The following is a 19490-nucleotide window of genomic DNA, read 5'->3' as shown; positions in this document are numbered from 1 at the left end:
AACCAAGAGGCACTTAAACAACCCTTCATCGACCCTGTGACTGCGGCAGAGTCCCGACTGCTCGCCCCGGAGTCCTCACACAGGCAAAAAGCACCAACCAAAGCCTGGGGGAACTTTGGTATAGCACAAGAGAAGGGAGTGGGGGTAGTGGAGCCGCATGGCAGAGCTGCTGCTTTTCACCATTTGATCCTCCCTGATAATTGAAAGGAAGGCTGGGTGGGCTGACCCCCACCCCCATTCCTGGCAGCAAGTTTGGTCCACAACACACTGGAACAACGATTCTGCTCCCTCCCACCCCTACAGCTTCATCATCTGACACGGGTACAGTCAAAACAATGGCATACACGAGTAAAAGTCAAGAGTTGACATAGTAACTCCAGGATTTGGCTATCAACTGTCCGAGAAATCAGAACACCGAAGCTTCACAATGTGCCCAACATCGAGTTGTGCCAAGGGCGGAGGAAGGAAGAAGCTTTACATTTAAGCCTTCAGAGCATCGCTCCATCAGAAGATCGATTTGCAGCCACCATGGCGTGCCAATGGAGATCTTTCTGTGCCAAAAGAAGTGCTTTGTCCTCTCGATATCGAAGGTAACCACCTATAGTTACAGAATGGATGCACAAGACCTTAACTCTGACCAGCAGGGAAATTTAGGACAACTGAGGGCAGATCCTGCCAATTTCTACCACTTCGGACTGTGCTTTAAGTCTCATTGCAAAGCCTCAGTTAGAAAAAGGATCACCTCGGGGTATCCAACAAGAAGAACAGTTTTAATTTTTATTTTTTTTTTAATTATACCCTAGGACTACGCAGTTCAGCTGTCAATCATCTCGGAGAGTTCAAGGAGGAGGTCATCCTCGTCCTTCCCTGGGTCTAAGTCGATTTCGGCTTCCAGTCTGCCTCCTGAGATTTCCCAAAGTAGCTTCTCAAAATCTTCATCCGCAGATAAGGGCACGTTCCCTGTGGAACTCAGCCAGCGTGTCCGTGCCTCTTCTGGCTGGGAAGAAGCTGAGGTCGAGGTCTCGAGATCCATCTCCATCTGCTCCTCAAATCTTTCAGGGCTTCCAAGACGCACTTCAGGTCTTGGGAGAGCAAGAAAGAACAATCAGGATATGCCATTTCTTAACGGGAAATCCTTTTCCTGCAAACCGGCTCTTAAAACTGTAGGCAAGCCCTCCTATGCTTCAATCTTACACAGGGATTGTTATCAATCAACCCAGGGCTACATTTAGAGCCCGATGTGTTACCAGGTACATTTTTCAGTCTGGGGGTTTATCTGTGAAGCCAGGGCACCTGGAGTTGAGGTGGCATTCTTGAGGACCAAAAGGCAGAGGACACTACTCATCATCTATCACCTCACGAGGAAGTAGAACTTCACCTCATCCTCGTTCAGGTATTCAGACAACCCAAGAAGTCACCGGAAAGCTGTGCTGACTTGCAGCATTTCAAGAAAGCCTAATTAAGCAATCCTGCTAGCTGCTAGAAAGTGGTTTCAGGTGACTTATTCCTTTGATGGATTTTGGCTTCAATTATCTCAGAACCCTCATTTTTTCCCACATGTGACAGAACTTATGTTTCCCTGGGGATATACACTGATTAAGAAAAAGAACAAGTTGGGGTTGTCACCTGTTTGGGGGATTTTCTTCAAGTCTGATGGCTGGGACGTGCTCCGGCACGTCTGAAACACCCTAGAAAGCAGCAAAACAGTATTTATGACACATGGGTAAAAGATTCCTTAATAGCTTTTTCCTCCACACTGCTTCTCCTCTGGCATTGCGGAGCCGTGGCCAAAATACAAAACCAAGGTGCTCCTGAAGAAAGTTCACATTCACCTGGAGGTTACTCACGATCTGGTGTCTTTTAAGAACATGGCATTAATGGACAAAATCCCCCACACCAGAGAAATCACAGCATCAGAGTACCGGTTAAAGAGTGCCATTCATCTCATAAATACAGAAGGGTTCTACAAGCATCCTGGAGACAGCTACTGGATTTCTAAGGAAACAGAAGGCCTGCAGAACGTTTGAGTTTTCCACCTTTTCAAATAGAGGAGGGTAGAAATTTAACAAGGGATCCATCGCTGCATTAGCCCCTGGCCTTACCATGGCTGCTTTTCTGGCTGGAGGTCCCATCATGTCAGCATCAAAGGCAGTCTGTAGTTCCACAGCTGCTATGGCAGACGGGTAACTCCCAGGTGCCTTACGTTTCAGTGCCTTCTTCTTGGGGAAAGTGACTTTCCCACGCGAAGGCTTCGCAGATGTCATAAAGTTGGCTAGAGTAAAAGGAAGAGAGAACTGATACAGTCTTGCTCTGCCTCAGGAAAAATCCAGGTTCTCTTAATCATTTCCACAGTCCTTCTACACACTTAAATGCATTTGGCCAGCACAATTACACCGCCATTGCCTGGATTCTCAGGAATCTTTTCCACATAGTAAACTCTGTCTACCAACAAGCCATACAAAGGAACAAAGAAACCGAAGAGCTACAGTAAATAATAATCCAGGACAAGGGAAACCTCAGACACATAGCAATCCTAAGTGCAAGCTAGGTTCACAAATATAGACAGCTTTTATATTTAAAGTCCCGCTCCCGCTAGGAAAGGAAAAAGCAGCAGTTATAGTAGGACAAGAGTGTATGCAACTCTTGTACCAGCTTCCTCTCCCTTGCAGTGATGTCCCACAGTTAAGTTGTTCTACAAAGTCCACATTTGTAGTGTCATTTTCTAGTCTCCCGTTCCTTACCTAACATCTGGCTGGCAGGAAAAGAAACAAACTAAGAAAAAGAAAGTACACCCTTCGCTTCGTAGCACTGCGTGGCAAAATGCACCCAGCCAGAGTTACAGCATGAGAATTGTCATCTTCTGTCTGTATTTCAGAAGACAACCTAAGTAACTCTTAACCTTCAACACTTACTTTTAGCTTCCTGGCCCTGAAATTGAGCTGCCACTTTCCCTGCTGGTTCAGTATTAAAGAAGCCAGCAGTAGATTTGACAGCAGCTTCCTCCTGCCGAAGCTTCTCTTGTTGTTCTCTCTGCTGCCACTTCTCCCACCGTCTCTCTTCAAAGCTCTTCTCTGGACATTTACGAGTTCCACTCTGCTGAGTGGGCTAGAAGGAAAGAAAAGTAGTGCATGAGTAGGACAAAAAAAATAAATAAAATCCGTGGAGATTTCGTTAAGAAAATCTGATCAGCAATCCCTCCAAAATGGTCTTGATGTGGAACAGCATATTAATCTCGTTCAGGTTACTGTTGGTTTTTTTGTTTGTTTGTTTGTTTGTTTTTTTTCCCATAAAATTCTGCCTGTAACAAGAGCCATGCTTTACTATGGACGCAGTCTCACATATCTGCAATATCCACTATGGCAAGCTTCTTTAAACAGCTAGGGTGTTCTGCTGTACATCTATTTATCACATTCTTTTTAAGCAGCAGAAAGTCATACAAGTTCCCCTATACAGTATCCACTGACAGATTGATTTCCTTGAACACAGAACTCTGGCCTTCTGTATTAAATCCTTCATGTCTGACAGATCAAGTCAGTAAGAACAAAAAGAATTCCCTCCACGTTAACTGTGTAGATTTCAGCTGGTGCTAACAGGGTTTCTTTCTTGCTGTGGTATAAACAGACTGATTCCAAGTTTGAGGATTACAGAGTTGTCTGGAAATGCTGCTGGCGATAGGATTTAGACTGCACTGCAGCTCCTACCAGCTGCTGAAGGGTAAGAACACACTCAAGAGGGTGGCACACGGTGAGTAACAAAACTTGTCAGAATTATCAGAAATTGTACGAATGTATGTGTGTCTTCACAGAGGACTCACCTGTACATCAGGTCCAGAGGAAAGTTTAGGAAAAGGCCGGTTCAATTCCACTGCCTTCTTTTCTTCTTTTTCAGGTGCTTTAAAAAAAGACAAAAAAAAGTGTTGTCAACGGCAGAAATAAAGAAAGCTGGGTACTTGTTTCCTTTGTGCATTTATTTCCTTGTGTCCCATGAGAGAGAGAGAGAAAGGCTACAATGTGCAAGCCATTCAGCATTTATCCATGAAGCAGATCCTGAGCAAACTGAACTTGCTCAATATGGGAAGCACCTCACTGGGGCAGGCATTAAAGCATCTTATTACCTGTTAGTTTTGTGCTCCATAAAGATTTCTGCTCTGCTGGGGCAGGTCCGGGTTGTGCTGAGGGAGCTGGCACATCTCCTTCACTCTGCTGCATCCGCAGAGCTTTCTCACGCTTTATTTCTTCCAAGGTTTTAACACGCACTTCTCCTTCTGGCTTGACTTTTCCTGCCGGCTCCTTCGCCTGCCCTTTGCTGGGCCCGGACAGAGCGAGCTGCTTCTTGGACTCACCCTGAATTTTGCTCTTGCTATGGCATTCTCCTGCTTTTTTCTTCTCTTCTACCAAGCGATTATTCTTTTTTTCAGACAAGGCTTCAGAGAAAGTTTGCATGCGACCTGCACGAGCAGCTCTTGCCCCTGCGCTGGAATCTTCAGTTTTACCGTGCCCTTCAGCCTCGGCTTTGGCTTGAGGTTCGCGTCTCTGAAGAGCTTTCTCACGACGGATTTCCTCCAGTGTTTTCACATGGATCTCTCCCATCGGCTTAGCAGCCTTCCCTGTCATCATCAAGAAATGAGGAGAAGCACCAACATTTAAAGAGAGTCCAGCAATATTTTAAGTCTCCAAAATTTGTCAGAGCACTAAGGAAAACTCATCTTGAGCGTTCCCAATAATGCATCTTAGAACAATATCCTTAGAACAACATTCTCCTCCTCCTCTGAGCCACTTGTATTTTGAAGACCAGCCCTATCCAGAGAGAACTGCTACACAGAAATGCTGCTTTACTTTATTACTTTTTCAGACTGCATTTCAAATTCCTGCTCCTGGCAGTGGTTCTATTCTAATTGTACGTAACGGTTCACAGAAGCAGCTAAAAACCTCGACAAGGCACAAGTAGAAAATAAACACACACCTAGAGACAGAGTTCTGATAGTGGCTGTCAGAAGAGCTTCAGCACTCAACCAAGAGGCGTCAGTTCTTTGTTTTCGTTTAAATTAGTTTGTAGGGATGTATGAAAGCAGTCCAAGTTCGTGGAAAGGACGGAGGAGAAAGCATATTTAAGATCTAGCTGTTACCTCTCTCAGTACTGGTCTGTTTAGGAGGTAATCCCAGCCTGTCCTTCAGAGACTTGGGAACTCGAACTGCAAAACAGAAAAAGAACGAATTAGGGAGGCTGCATAATGTCAACTTCAGGTTCACATTTCAAAACAAGACAGGAAAGGTAGCTTTGAATCCCAGTGATTACGACCTCAGCCAACATGCAAAAAGAAACATCACTGGAAAAGGACAAACAGAAAGACTAAATACGAAACCCAGGAATCCAATCCAGATGCCCGTTTAGTACCTGTCTCTCTCTTGGGTGCTTTGTCAGCATTTCCCGGAGCCTCTACCTTCTTCCCCAGCCTTTCAGCAAGGCTGCGCTTCACTGGAAGGCTGCCTACATCATCTTCAGAGAAAACAAGGAATATTGTAAGAACTTTTCTTTGCAGGAAGGTTTGAGAACAGTCAACAATAAGCTTCTCTTTTTCAAGCATATTTTCATAGAATTGCCTTTCAGCTGCTAAATGATTTTTTTTTTTTTTTTCCATTTCTGCCGTCAACACAGATCTCCACTGCAATGTATTTTCCTTTCATACATCACAAATACTCTTTAATGCAGTCATATATAGAAGGCAGCACCTACGTAACAGCTCGTAAAAAGTTCTCACCCGCGGAGGCTTTCCGTTTTCCTTGTCTATCAGCAAGATCTACTCGAACCACAGGTTCCTCCCCTAAAACAAAAGGGAATTTTTTTTTCTATTTCACAGAAACCAGTAGCCAACAGAAATATTATCCTGTTAGCCCATGTCCAAAAAACCCTAGTCAGACACTGTTTTGACAGCTAGACCACACAAACTCATATTTTAACTATAATTAACATGGAAAAAAAATATTAATAGTCTCAGTGCTTGCTTCAAATTCCAGCTGAGATAGTAGAGAGTGAATCTGAGTCTGCTTGACACCTATACTTTGTGCAGAACAAAGCTGCATAAGCAAGCAGAATATTCTTAGGTGCAAATGCTGAGAAATATTCCTTTCTAAGGTGAATGTCTACAAGTAAAAGTACTTCCACACTTTTTTCCCTTTAAAAGGCATTTGCACAGCTCTAAACAATTTATACACAAACTCCTGTCATACTGTGTCCACACCTGCCACTGTACGCCTCTTTAATGCTTCAGAAATTGCTTCTTATATAGCACTGGCTTCTACAGCTCGCTCTTCTCGTTACTCTTCTGTTTTTCAGTTACCCCCCTATTGGCATACTGACACTTTTTTTTTTCTCCTGCCACTGCACTTAACCTGAGCACCAAATCTTTCCAGTACAACCAGGGACTTTAAGCATAAAAGCACGTTTTGAACAGAAGGCAGCACCAGAAGGCTAACATGGGTGAATTGTTTTAATTATTGCTTAACCCTCCAGTTTAGGAGTAATGAAATCAAAACAAAAGCATTCATTATTACCTTTCTTGGAAGACACTGTCACAGTTCTCACCACTGTCCGGACATTTTCCTCTTCTGGAGCAGGAAAAATCATAGAATCAACGGGACGAAGAGAAGATCTTGAAGAACCTTCTGTTCAGAGCAACCAAAACATAAGGAAGTTTACCCAACGTAAAAAACTATCACAAAGAACAAAAAACTTTAAATGATTTGTTACTGTCAAAAATACAGCAAGCAGAGCATGTAAAGAAGAGAGGTGACTAATTTGCCTCTGGTTGCCCTTTGGACTCCCATTTAGAATACCAGCTGGCTGAGAATCAGGTTGCTTTATGCCCCCAGCTAAAAATGGAAGTCTGTCCCTCAAGCAGCTCCCAGTCACCATCACCTGCCGTGAACAGGATAAGAAAGTAGGCAATATTAACTCACCACCGTGTCTCTTATTTTTTTCCTTCATCTTCTGCCATTTGATTTCCTCAAGTGTTTTTATTCCAAAATTCAGATTGCCCTCTGAGAACAGGAAACAGTTCATGAGACAGGCTTAGAGGCACTCACTGAGGACCACAGGTCCTCAGGCTTCTTAGCGCTCAGGAACTTTCTGAAGTATTTCGAATAAAGCCTGTCAACACTCCTCACAAGTGAAAGAGCCATAGAACCAATGGCATTTTGCCCCTCCTTTCATCCTTCAGGGTTCAAAATGTAGTTTTAATTTTAATCCATTTACACAATATTAGATCCCTCTATCGTTAGATATGGCTTATCAGCAGTGGTTGCAAGGCTGCACGTGCAGCCATTTAAACTCCATGCTGTGGCCCTGTTTTGTTCTCCAAAAGTAAAGAAAAGGAGTTCACCTTTCTGACCCAATGGGCACATGATGGTATTAATGGCAGAAATGAGATCATGGAAATAACCGACTCCATTCAGCACCCCTACATTTTGTTGTGTTTTTACACCACGCTGCTTTTGACTTAACTGTCAAGTTCTTCTGATTTATCCTACTAAGGTGCTGGCATACCTTGTTTAGTAGTAATAGAACTGCCTTTCCGAGTGGAAATCACCCGTAATCCATTTTTGCCTTCCGCAGCTGGATGCTGGACGGGAGTTTTAGTTTCTTCTCCTTCCTCAGAAAGTTGGTCTGAAGGGGAAAAATCGATTCAGTTATGCATAGACCAGGTTGGTCATGATTACGTAGCTCATGCAGTGACACTTCAGCCCATGGTTCATATAAAAAACTTTTTTGCTGTTTTGTTTTGTTTGTTTGTTTGTTTGATTGATTGTTTTTAAACAGCTACACTGACCTGATGAACTCCTAAGTAGAATACACTAGGACAAAACATCTAGGACTCTAGATTCTCTCTGCAGCTTTAACTACTACACAACACATTGCTCTTCAGACAGAAAAAAGAAATTTCCTTCCTAGTTTCACATAGAACTTTACACAAAAGACCAGCTAAAGCCAGGAGTGGTTCTAAGCTTTCCTCCAACGTTTCAGCTTCTGTCCACTGACTGCCAGACAAAGCCACCAGGGACCTGGCCAGACTGCCTGCCCTATCGCTAGTCAGACCTCAGGTCATCTGTGATTTATACACTCATTTACAGCACAGATTCCTTCCAAGAACCAAAGATTTAACACATTCATTTACAGCACAAATTCCTTCCAAGAACCAAAACATGCTCACCATCATCATCTTCATCATCATCTGCAGCATTGATTACAACTGGAGGGTGTGTAGGGCTTGGGACATTTTCAGAGTTTTCCACTTTCGTCACCCCCTTAGCTGTGGAGAGGGATTTGACTGGACAGAAAGTTTGTTTTGCTGCAGTGACATCTGAGCCACTTTCAGATCATCGTCCGCGCACTCAGGCGGACTTGGCAGTGTAGCTAGAGGAAGAGGAGGATCATCGGTAATATGGCAGTTTAAAACTTTGACCACAATGCAAAGAGATGGTAGCAAAGGCAGATAACCCGCACAGACAACGAATTCAGCATCTCCTTTTGCCCATCCCATCACTGCTTACACCGTGAACAATGATTTCCCTTCCAACAACAACACATCTCCCTACCACCCAGCAAAAGCGGAAACAACAGGAAGCAAACTGCAAGGCAAACATCACACAAAGCAAAGAGAAGCTGAGCACGAAAGCAGAAAACAAACACCAGCAGTACACTCGGTGCAGTACACCTATGACTGCAGACCTTTTCCTGCCCTCACAAATGAACAGTTACCTGACGCCCCCTACAGGATTGGCACCCACTAAGTAATACTCAAAATTAATTCTTCAGCGCTTAAAGAAAAAGGACCTAAACTCACTCTTGCTTGGTGGTAAGAATTGTCCATCGATGTAACGTCCCTTTGCATGATGAAAAGCACAGTTGGCTTTCTGACAGCCTCCCGGCTGCTTCTCCCAGTAGCAAGGAATCTCACTGCGCTTTTTCTGAAGACAGAAAGAAAGAAAAGCTCGTGATAACATGCACCTGAGGCTTGCAAAGAGATGCACAGCTCCAGATCGTGACAGCTGTCACAACACAGTGCTGAAACAGCATTCCAAAGGTCAGTTTCTCAGTTAAGTGTAGTATTTCTGGGCATATTCACAAAGTTTGCATAAGCTGTAACCACTATGCACATTTAGTTTGGTCATCACTCAGTTTGAGAAGACAGGCACTCTCAGACATCACTTGAGGGTGGCTTAAACTAATACACCTAGGATTATACTAGGATTATTCAGAGGGAAAAAGAACATCTGAAATTGCCTAGGTTAACCCTGTCTAGAACTACTTCTTGGAGACTTAGTTCTGCTGCACCTTTAACTTTCCCCACTTCCTACCCCAGGCAGCTACAACAGCGTTATCTGAAGGACTGTGGGTCAGAAGACACCTGATAGTTCATTATCAAGCCTGCTCCCATGAGGATAGAACAGCCTGTTTATTACCCCCCTGCTCCAGCACGTTTTAGCAGTCTATTTAACAGCTATTCTGCATCTCTTGAGAAAACTGTCAGCATCTAATAAAAAAAAATAAACAAATATCTTGCTAAGACATACCTAAGGCATTGATTTTATTTCCCTCTGCTTCCTCCCACCCCCTCTCTTGGTAACAGAAACCAGTATGATTTTGAAGCAAACAAATCTATCCTGCAAAAGCGCAATCAGTACACCTACGGCACTGAAAAATGCTTTTGTGGATTTATTTTGAGAACACATTGTTAGGCACTCACGTCAATTTCCATGTGTCTGAATCGGCAGACATTCCTGAAACAACGACCCTCCTGCCACAGCTTGCAGACCGTCTCATTGCCCAGAGCAGCTTCGCAGTGGCGGTAGGCACATTTGTCTCCCTGGAACCAAAAGGAAACCAACAAGGAAAATAGAGTACAGCCTCAAAAATGGCCATGCTGCTGCCTAATGGTGCTACAACTGAATTCACAATCTATCTGGTTCTCAAGTTAACCAAAGACCAGTGTGCTTCCTCCTCCTAATCTACTCCTTCCTGAAAAAAGAGGAGAAAAAAGCAAAGCAAAGGAAAGCCAGCCATACCTTGCTACAGGTAGAATAGAAATAGAAGTAGCAATCGTCTCCTTGTTTAGACATGCCGACGAGTTCTGCTAACAAGCTCGGGTTCTCTCCACAGGGACTTCCTCTGCTCTTGGAGAGAGCTGTCTTCACCCTTGCTTGGGCTGAAAGTCTTCTACTGGCTTGTGATCAGTGAAATCTTCTTTTTAAAAGTAACCCGAAAGAAAGTAACAAGTGAAAAATAATGAGGAACAAACATTTTTCCAGCTTTCTTCAGTTAATCAAATCAAGTTATCAGTCTCTCAAAGAGAGCAAAGCCTTGAAATCAGCTGTTACATGAACTAACTAAATATTAAAGTTCTGTAAAGCTGCCAGGAGCTTTGTCAGCAAGCGTTCTCTTCCACATCCTCAATAATATGACCTGGAGCACATCTGGAAGCCTGAAAACGGAGTCACTCCTTAAAAAACCACCTGATGATACATGCAAGTCAATAATCAACTATGGCTACAAATAACTTCTCTAGAACACAGTTAGGACGCATTAAACAGCACGTTCCAGGCCCTGTGGGTCTTCGATTTCACCTACCTGGACAACCTCAGCAAAGTTATCGATCTTCAAAGGCTTCCAGTTAACTGCTCCTGTAGGCCGAACCAAGACTGAATCCGTGAATTAATAATAAAGGGGTAGGAAGAATTTTCCTCCTCACTTTGCCAAGGGAACCTCTCATCCACAATTCAAACATAGGATGCGCTTTTAAACAGCTTATAACTAAGAGAGGAAGCAAGTCCATTTGAATGCTCTCTCAGACTGGATGCAGCCACGGTTAGTTAGCTCTTCAAAAAAATAAAAAACAAAAACCAAAACAAAACAAAAACAAAAAAAAAACAGCGCATTTAGAGATGAACTCGTGATTCAAAGTGGCTGCAAAAATGAGGCTCCATCTTCCACAGCCAGACAATTTAACTTTTTTTTTCTTTTTTTTTTTTTTAATTTAAAATTCAGCATGTTCCAATCTCTGGTCTTCAAGATTTCTTCACCTATTAAGAAAACACAAAAACCTTTCCCCGTCTTTATTACCTGTACAGCAAAAAACATACCAGTGCATCTAAATCCACAGATGTGCATACGCATACACACATCTGTGTTTATACACACACGAGGAGGGAGTGAGAGAAAGTTAGCGAGAGCGACAGTGAAAATCAGAATTTTTGCCTTTTCGACACAGAGAGCGCGTAAAAATTCTCTCATTTTGAGGGAACTAGAAAAAAATGGAGGCTCTGCAAAAGATTTTGATGAGTATGCCTTCGAGGCCGATGCTTTGTAACATGAGGGATCTGGGGGCCAGCACACAAATATGCATACGGATGTACATGCATACAGGATAAACATATCTATACACACAAGCGTGCACAGTAGATGTTGTATGATCTCCATATCGAGAACAACTCGTAGCCCTGATCAGACATGTAGAGTTGCAATCAATTAACAGCAGCAAGACAGCAGATCAAGGGTACAGCAAGCTTTGAGAGGCAGGGGAATGCTCACTTTGCCAGTGGCACGGCTGCATGATACCAAGGATTTTGAATTACTTTGATTTTTTGGAAGCAATTTGGTTTTTCTTTCTGCGCTGTAGCTGTGGTGGTTTTACCGTGCTGAGCAGCTAAACCCCACAACCGCTCTCTCACTCCCCCTCCTTTAGATGAGGAGGGGGAGAAGTAAAGCAAAGAACAACTCACGGGTTGAGATAAGGATAATTTAATTAAAGGGAAAAAATTATAATAATTAAATAAAGACTACCATGAACTAAACAATTTAACTAAGGGGAAATAAAAAGGGAAAGGGGAAAAGGAAAAATAAAAAGAAGGGAGGAAAACAAACAAACAAAATAAATGAAGGCTATATGGAAGTGCAGAGGAAAGAAATTACTCTCTACTTCCCACAAATGAGCCATGATTGACCACGTCCTTGAAGCAAGGCCTCAACGCACGCAGCCGGTGTTCGAGAGGAGGACCGACGTTTTCCCAACGAGAGCCCACCCCTCCCCTCTTCTTCCTGTTTCCACCTTTTATTGCTGAGTGGGACATCACATGGTATGGAATATCCCTTTGATTGGTTTAGGTCAGCTGCCCTAGTGATGTTTCTCTCCTCACCTTTTTGCCCACCCCCTAGGAGGGTTAGAGAAAGGCCCAATGCTGTGCCACTGCTGCTCAGCAGTACACACAACACTGGTGTGATAACACTGCTGTTCCAGCTACAAGTACAGAGTACGGCACTGTATGGGCTGCTGCAGGGAAAGTAAACATTCCAGCCAGACCCAGTACAGTAGCAAATACCACAGGTTTGCCATCACGTGCTGTTCCCTAATCCATATATCCATCATCAGCCATTGCTGCAGGATCATGAAAGGTTAGAGAAGACGACTTAGGTCCAATTTAACAGCCAATGAGTTTTCGATGAGCAGAGCTGCAACAGATTTTATTTCGCCACAAGCATTTTTTTTTCTTTTTTTCTGATATGAAGTCAGAAATTTTGATTTTTTTTTTTTTTTAAAGACACTAAATGTCACAAAACCTGCAACCAGACCAGATAAAGTTCAATTCAGAGTGATTCTGAATCCTTTCATTAAAACGCTGCACATTTCTGTGCAAATTATTTCTGACTCTTCTGGACAAAAGTGGATGAAATAGTTCTTACAAATTAATAATAAAAGGTTGGAAGCTTTTACTCACACAAACACTAGTGAATTTTCCAGGAAATATTGTTTTGGCAGGGAATTTTCCCAAATCTAAAATAAAGAGAGGAAAAGTTGGGTTCTCATATTAGTTACTGCTTTTGACTGCTGGACAAAGGGAATAAAAACAGTAGTTAAGTGCAAGGTTTCCTTCTCTTCTTTAGTATGGGTAGGAATCGTCACTTCGGACCTTTAGCACCTTCAGAAACACACCCAGTGCCATGCAGGTTCCTCTGCAGCTACTTCTAACAATTACTGGTGCTCCTTAGCATGGAAGTTTGACTCAAAACACTCTCCAGATTTAGCTCTTTTGACTGCCCAAGGAGCTCATCATTTTGCTTGTTGCCTTCCATTTTCCTGAACACACCGGGAACGCTGTTCAGAATCTGAATGGATCTGGTCTAAGGAATGGGAAGAAAGCAAAACCAACGATACCTTGCAGTATTCCAAATTCCAAAAAAGCAGTCTCATTTTAAAAAGGACCTCAAAAGCTTTTTTTTTTTTTAAACTGACATCTGCCAACATAGCAATCCAAGCGCTAAACCAACTGAAGTTGCCCCTGAAAGCCTGAATAAAAATGAGTAACTCTGGTGCACTCAGCAGGTCTGTAATAGAAGTTGGTAAGGGTTTTAGATTTCTTTTTTTTTTGCTCCAGGGTGCTGGTAAAATTTTTGCATTAAGAGATTTTGAACCTTTTGTACCAAAGAATTAGAGATGCGCTACAGTGCCAGTAGCTGGGGGTCTGGAAATACACACCAACAAGTGTCATAAGCTTTGCCTTTGCTGAAGGAAGATGAATAGTACAAAGAAAATCTGTCTAGTTTGTTTTACAGGCTTGTCTTTCTCAGTACGGAACAAACTGACCTCCCTGGTCTAACTTTGCAGTGCCTATTCTGCCTTTGTCCTGCAGAGAAGAGCAAGAAAGGAACAAATCTATTTTTGCACCCCAAAAACGCATTAGAGGAGGATTATCACACCCACCTAAGGGTACTTCCTTGTTTGTTTATAAAGCACAAAGCATTTCTCTTGGACAGTCTCTGTTGCTGGCCTCTTTTGTGCCTTCCATTTATAATAAAGATATTAAGATGCTTACCCCTTGCTTGTTTTTTTTTTTTTATTTGTTTGTTTGTTTGTTTTTGTTTTTTTTAAAGAACAGTGGAAGTGGAGAGTCGGATGACAAGCAAGAACAAACACTAGAAACTCCTTGTTCTGCCCCTGCTTTTTAATCACCCAGCATCACCCCGGCTGCAAAACAGCCTCTGCTGATTTACCTGCTTGTTAAAGCACCCCACAGGCTGCAAGTGCGGTGTGCTAGGTGTCAAGTTATATTTAACGGTGCACACGTAACCATTCATCTTCCCACAGTCGAAGCACAGAACAGCCTCTTGCTAACACAACTCATCCCTGCTGCTGCAAGAAACCTCATGGCCTGCAGGAAAACCTCAAGCTAAGAGTTCCAAAGCAAAAGCAGAAAACGCATCATTTGTACTCTTTCTATTTGAGGGAATTCTAGCTGCTAAATGCTGCCTACATCTGAGGGCACGTTCTGAGGCTGCCGGGAAGGACACTCAACACCCACTGACAGCAGGAGTGCAAAGATGCCAGCCAAGAAGGCAAAGGTTAGAGCTGAACGCTGCCTCAGCTTCCTCCAGCAGCCAGCTGGGGGTCACCTTTCACCACGCTCTCTGAGACTCGGAGCCCCGAGTTACCGCAGCCGCCACGTACAGCTGCTCCTTGCTGGCCCAAACTATTTGAACAGTCTTCAGACTTCAGGGACCTGTTTTACGACAGCCTCAAGATCAAATTCATCTGTTCCTGAAGGCGCTGATCGTCCTGCTGTTTCTGTAGCTGTCAAAGAACAATCCTGAACTGAGGCACTCGTCTGATCAAACAGTGCTTCGGCACAGATTTGTCTTTAGCTTGACACATCAAGGTGAAGAGGAATCGATTCTTGCAAGCAACCTCTCAAGCAGGGATCTAATAAGGTGACCAAAACGACAGATCTGTTGTGCAGATCTGAGCACGTCACTCTGCAGGGAATCACTTTCAAGCCTAAGATGTTTCACCCATCTCCCTGCCCCAGAGCGACACAAGGAAAGCTCTTAAGCAATTGCTAGCCTCTCCTCAGTGCTCACGAGTCCCAAATCACTAATTTTACAATATATAAACCATGGCAGCTGGCACCTAGTTGGCACACGGTGACACTGCACACGTTGGCAGTGCTGTCAGGAGCTGGAAAGTCAGGGGTGAGGGGGTTAAGGGAAAACCACACATCAGTTTAGCAACTTGGCTCCCGTAGGATACTTCCTACGGCAGGAGTTTTAGCAAAGTCCCTCCCTCAGAGGGACCTGCTGGCTAATTAAAACAGGACTTCTGCTGGAGCAGTCAGAAGGCAGCAGGGTATCAGGAGATATCCAGTGGGCATCACCGTCAGCCTGTGGCAGTTTGGGGTCCAGGTATCAGTGGTTATGCGTGGTTTTCTCTGCTTCACTTTCTCCAAAGCTGTGAAAAAATAGTTCTTTTACAGCACTGTACAGTCACACGTTACGGATGGAACCAGCTGCATCAACTTCCAGTACGACGGTGTTGGAAAAAGGTGCCTTTGGTGGTCAGGAGCACAACAGCTCTGGTGAGGTGTTATTTAAGTGTGTTCTTACATCTGAGTTTCCTCATAGCAGTATGTAGCTGAGGGGGTCCAGGTTTCCCAGGTAAGATTGATGTTTTTTCTCCTACCAAGCACCAGCTCAGTATACAAAGCTCTGTTAATAACACCCAAGCGTGTAGATGTTAAACTGAAACTGCTTTTAAACCTATTTGTTGTTACGAAAATAGCTTAATACACCATCTTCACAGGGTAAAAATTCACATGGAAGGACAAAAAAACCCAGAAGCGCTTCCTGAGCTTCAGTTTACCAACAGCACCATCGGATTTAGATCCTGGCCTGGCAGCCAGGATGCAGGGTCTGTAAGCATTGCTGCGATGTGCAAGTGCCAAGGCAGGTTTCTGGCCTGCCCTGAATAAAATACCTTTTTTTTTTAATACAAACAGCGTGCCAGGTACGCTGTAATGCCAATGTGCCAGCTCAATAGAGGATGTCAAACAACAGAGGCGTTTATCCTAATTTCTGGCATGAAAACACTTTTAACAGCATTCTTTTCATGAAGAAAACCCTCTCTATCTTCTCCAATGCTCCAGGATCTGCTGCAGCTGCAGCAGCCGCGCTGGTACAACCCACATCTTTGCCAAATCTTTTCAATAATTGTGCTTTACCTCGGCAATGTTGAGGTCACTCCTCTTCCTCCTCCAGCTGAGCAAGCAGCTCGCTGGCTCTGCCACACCGCAGGTGCGGAAGCGAAAGCTGGGAACACAGGAGTCAAACTCTCAGTGCTCACAAAGCCACCAGGGCAGAGGGCTGACACAGAGGCACCCCGGATCCGCTCTCCCTCCCCGCTGCGAGGCTCGCAGCAGCCCCAACCCGAAGCACACACAATGCTTCGCATGGTGATGTCACCGCTGATTCTGAGTCCCCACGTGAGGATCTGCTTCACCACTCTCAACGTTGGTGTTGGTTTTTGATTTTTGTTTTTTTTTTTTCTTTTAAACATTCTCAGCTTATGGGAAACCATCAGGTAAACCACAGATCGCTAGGGAAGAAGGCCCACACGAGGGAAGTCCGTGCTTTTCTTCCAGGCAGTGGCACGTGCTTTAACACGCCGCGTTCGACAAAGCAGCTCTCCCCGTTTTGCTCAGTGGCAACAGGCACGACTGCAACGCACACAGGTGTAGGCAGCACCTGCAGGTCCCAAACCCTTAACCCGTTTTTAGAGAGCACCAATTTTTTAAGTAGTGCTTTTCCCTTAATCCATGACCCCTTCTTTCCTTTATTTCTATCGGGTGGCTCTCCTCCATTTTCCTCCTCAGTGTCTGAGCAGACACTGGGAATCGTTTCCGGAGGAAGGGCACGGCTGAAGCTCCTCCATCTACTCTCCGAGAAAAGAGAGTATGTTAAAGAATACATCTTTCCTTTCTTTTCCCTTTTTTAAATACAATTTCTGAAATCAACGCTGCGGCCTGGCAGCAAATACCTACGGGACTAAAGGTGATTCCTCATCCTCACTGTAACGTTGTAGTTAACCTCCCAACGAACCCATCTCCCCAGGAAGCGGCCATTTGAGATGGGAAGGGGCAGAGCAAGAGGAAGCTCTCCTTAGCCTAGCTCTTCCCCCAACATCACCTCGCCACCCAGCACCAAATTCAATTCACCTGCTCCGCCCGATCACTCGAACGGGCGTCCGACGCTGGCACACGCCGCAGCGGTGGTTCTGACGTGCCTTAAATCACCTCTCCGCAGAGTATCTCGGGTCTGTACGCTCAAATAACGCAGTATTTGAGAAATAACGCCCAGAGCTCACACTCTGAGTGCAGCCCAACAGCACCGAAGCACCGGTAGGCTAAACATTCCAAACCTGGCAACAAGGCTGACCCAAGCAACAGCACGGAACCCTTCTGCACCTTCAGCGTGGACATCAGCGTAAGGAAACACAGACCTCCTCGATCCAAATTTTAAGCGAGAAACGCAAAAGGTCACCCAACCGGCTTGTTTTCAGCAAGCTAAAGGAGAAATTAAGGCGACAACCGGGTGCATCCAGAGTTAGTCAGATCCTGAAGGCAGTTCCTTGGGGGAACGGAGGAGCAACGCGCCAGATGAGGGCTGCCTTACAGCGCACCCCTTGGAGGCACTGCTACGGAAGGAAGGCAGAAGGTTGGAACTCGAAAGAACTCGCAAGGCGCCCGTTAAGGGGGAAATCTTTCATTTTTTTCTCAGCAGAACCTCCCCTCTCCCCCCTACCCCCCCCATGAAGGCAGCCCGGGGACTCTTTGCTTCCTTAGGGAGAGGGCAGGGACGGGGCAGGGTGGTGGGACAGATGGCCAGAGGGTCAGATGCACGGACAGACAGACAGCCGGACAGAGGGCCCAGCAAGGCCTGACGAAGGGTTCAGGAGCGGGAGGGAAGGGCAGGGCGAGGGGAAGGGCGGCCCCGGGCCTGACAGGAGACCTTGGGCCTAACCCCGGGCAGCAGCTCCGCGTCTCACAGGGCCCAGAAGGGGCTGGTACAGGGGGAGGGAACACCCCAGCCCCCAGCCCTGCCTCCAGGCCCTGCGCCCTTCACCCCCCCCCCTCCCCTAAGGGCACCCCGACCCACAGGGCCCGCGACACGGCCTGCTCCCCCTCAGGGCAGCAGAGGGGAGCCCGGCCGGGCAGGAGGCCTTTCCCCTGCCCCCCGCTGGTCTATGAAGGGCTCTAGTTACCGGCGAGCAGGGATTTTTACTGATACTGGCCGGACAACAAAGACTACTTATTAGAGAAGTACAATTCTTTTTTTCCTTGTGATAACTTTTCTTGACCAAAAAACACGATTGTGAATGAGGCAAAATGAAAGATGTAACATGGGAACGTGCGGATACTCACGATGATGCAGCCTTCTATCCGCATGTTCGCTGCGCTGCTGGGATAGCAGCTGCGGGAGCCTGGCAGCAGAGGGCAGTGAAGCCAAGCAGCTGGGATCCGTCTCTGGGGAAGGGGGCACTGAGAAAGCGCTTGCAAACGGGGCACAAGCCCTCAGCCTCTGGAGGCGGCGCCTGTCAGGCGTGAAGGAAAGGGATCCCTTCACGGAAGATGCTGTGGGCTTGCTGAGGCTCGAAGAACAGACGGTGCTGGCTGCTACCAGCGTGCTGCAGCAGCGGCAAGACAGAGCCGTGGTGGTTTTCCTCAGCTGGGCAGCTGAGCTCCAGCACAAGCGCTCTCTCCCTGCCCCTCCTCCAACGCCAAGGGGAGAAAAGAGGCTGGCAAGGGCTCAAGGGCTGCCAGAAGGACAGGGAGATCACTCCACAAGGAGCGTCACGGGCAAAGCAGGCTCAGCACAGCCTGTTCCAGTCCAGCCCGGGGCCTGCTCCTGCGGGGGCTCTCCACAGGCCGCGGCCTCCTCCAGGCCACAGCCACCTGCTCCACCGGGGGCTCCTCCACCCGCAGGGGGGCTGCAGCGTGGAGATCTGCTCCACGGGGGACCCATGGGCTGCAGGGGGACAGCCTGCTCCACCAGGGGCACAGCCTGCTCCACCAGGGGCCTCTCCCTGCACAGGCCGCAGGGGAACTGCTGCTGTGAGCCTGGAGCACCTCCTGCCTCCTGCTGCACGGACCTTGGGGACTGCACAGAGCTTTCTCACTCCTCCCTGAGCCAGACGCTGCTGGGCAGCAGCTTTTGTTCCCTTTCTTAGATGCAAGATCTTCTTAAATTCAGTCCAGCCAAGTAGGAAAAGTAAATGTGGACAGCTGTATCTTGGCAAAGAAGATAGTAGGGAGCAAGGAGGTTCAGCAGTCAAGGTGGAAGGTGATGCCATGAGGCTTACAGGCTAGTAATGTTCTAGTGAAACCCAGCCTTCCTAAAGAAACCTGCCTGACTACTTGATGTGAATAACAGACTCTGTTCAGCTCTTTCCTAACATAGAAACGGTGCTGACTGCTTCTTCAGAGTAACAGAAGTTCGTGATACTACTGAAGTAGTTGTGGTTCAGATGTAGATCTGATTTCTCGTAAGCACACTGAATTCACAACTGTTGATCCTCCAGAGGAGGCTTTGCAATTGAACACCTGGAGAATAGGTAAATTTCCCGCTGTTGTTCTCCTCTCCTCTTGTTTTGTTTTGTTTTGTTTTGTTTTGTT

At 45.8% G+C, this 19490-nt stretch overlaps 2 protein-coding genes and 1 pseudogene across 5 annotated transcripts; all 3 read right to left on the bottom strand.

Moving 5' to 3' along the window:
- Positions 1-814: 814 nt before the first annotated feature.
- Positions 815-18523, bottom strand: LOC311428787 (zinc finger CCCH domain-containing protein 11A pseudogene; annotated as a pseudogene). Its single transcript has 4 exons — positions 18240-18523; positions 2103-2272; positions 1627-1688; positions 815-1082 (listed from the first exon to the last, which is right to left on the bottom strand). The product of its transcript is annotated as a zinc finger CCCH domain-containing protein 11A pseudogene (transcript).
- Positions 2389-4661, bottom strand: LOC311428784 (zinc finger CCCH domain-containing protein 11A-like; the record flags this gene model as incomplete). The annotated part of the gene is made up of 4 exons (XM_084540065.1): positions 4115-4661; positions 3815-3891; positions 2956-3105; positions 2389-2442 (listed from the first exon to the last, which is right to left on the bottom strand). Exons 1-4 carry the CDS (start codon positions 4614-4616, stop codon positions 2389-2391), a joined length of 783 nt encoding a protein of 260 aa, XP_084396191.1. The 5' UTR covers positions 4617-4661.
- On the bottom strand, positions 7487-16540 carry LOC311428788 (zinc finger CCCH domain-containing protein 11A-like). Of its 3 annotated transcripts, XM_084540069.1 has the most exons (7): positions 11979-16540; positions 10624-10676; positions 10062-10239; positions 9743-9862; positions 8840-8963; positions 8207-8409; positions 7487-7662 (listed from the first exon to the last, which is right to left on the bottom strand). In XM_084540069.1, the coding sequence occupies exons 3-6, from the start codon at positions 10113-10115 to the stop codon at positions 8294-8296; spliced, it is 414 nt and encodes a 137-aa protein (XP_084396195.1). In that variant the 5' UTR covers positions 10116-10239; positions 10624-10676; positions 11979-16540; the 3' UTR covers positions 7487-7662; positions 8207-8293. The 3 variants fall into 3 exon arrangements, with proteins under 3 accessions (XP_084396195.1, XP_084396196.1, XP_084396194.1); XM_084540070.1 differs by having other exon boundaries at positions 10062-10676; positions 14041-16540; XM_084540068.1 differs by lacking the exon at positions 11979-16540 and having other exon boundaries at positions 10062-11687.
- Positions 18524-19490: the final 967 nt, after the last annotated feature.

The sequence above is a fragment of the Aythya ferina genome (genome assembly GCF_964211825.1).
Source record: "Aythya ferina genome assembly, contig: HAP1_SCAFFOLD_139, whole genome shotgun sequence".
NCBI classification, from domain to species: Eukaryota; Metazoa; Chordata; class Aves; order Anseriformes; family Anatidae; genus Aythya; species Aythya ferina.
Note: the sequence above shows the minus strand (reverse complement) of the source record. Positions and strands in the feature narration are given on the sequence as shown.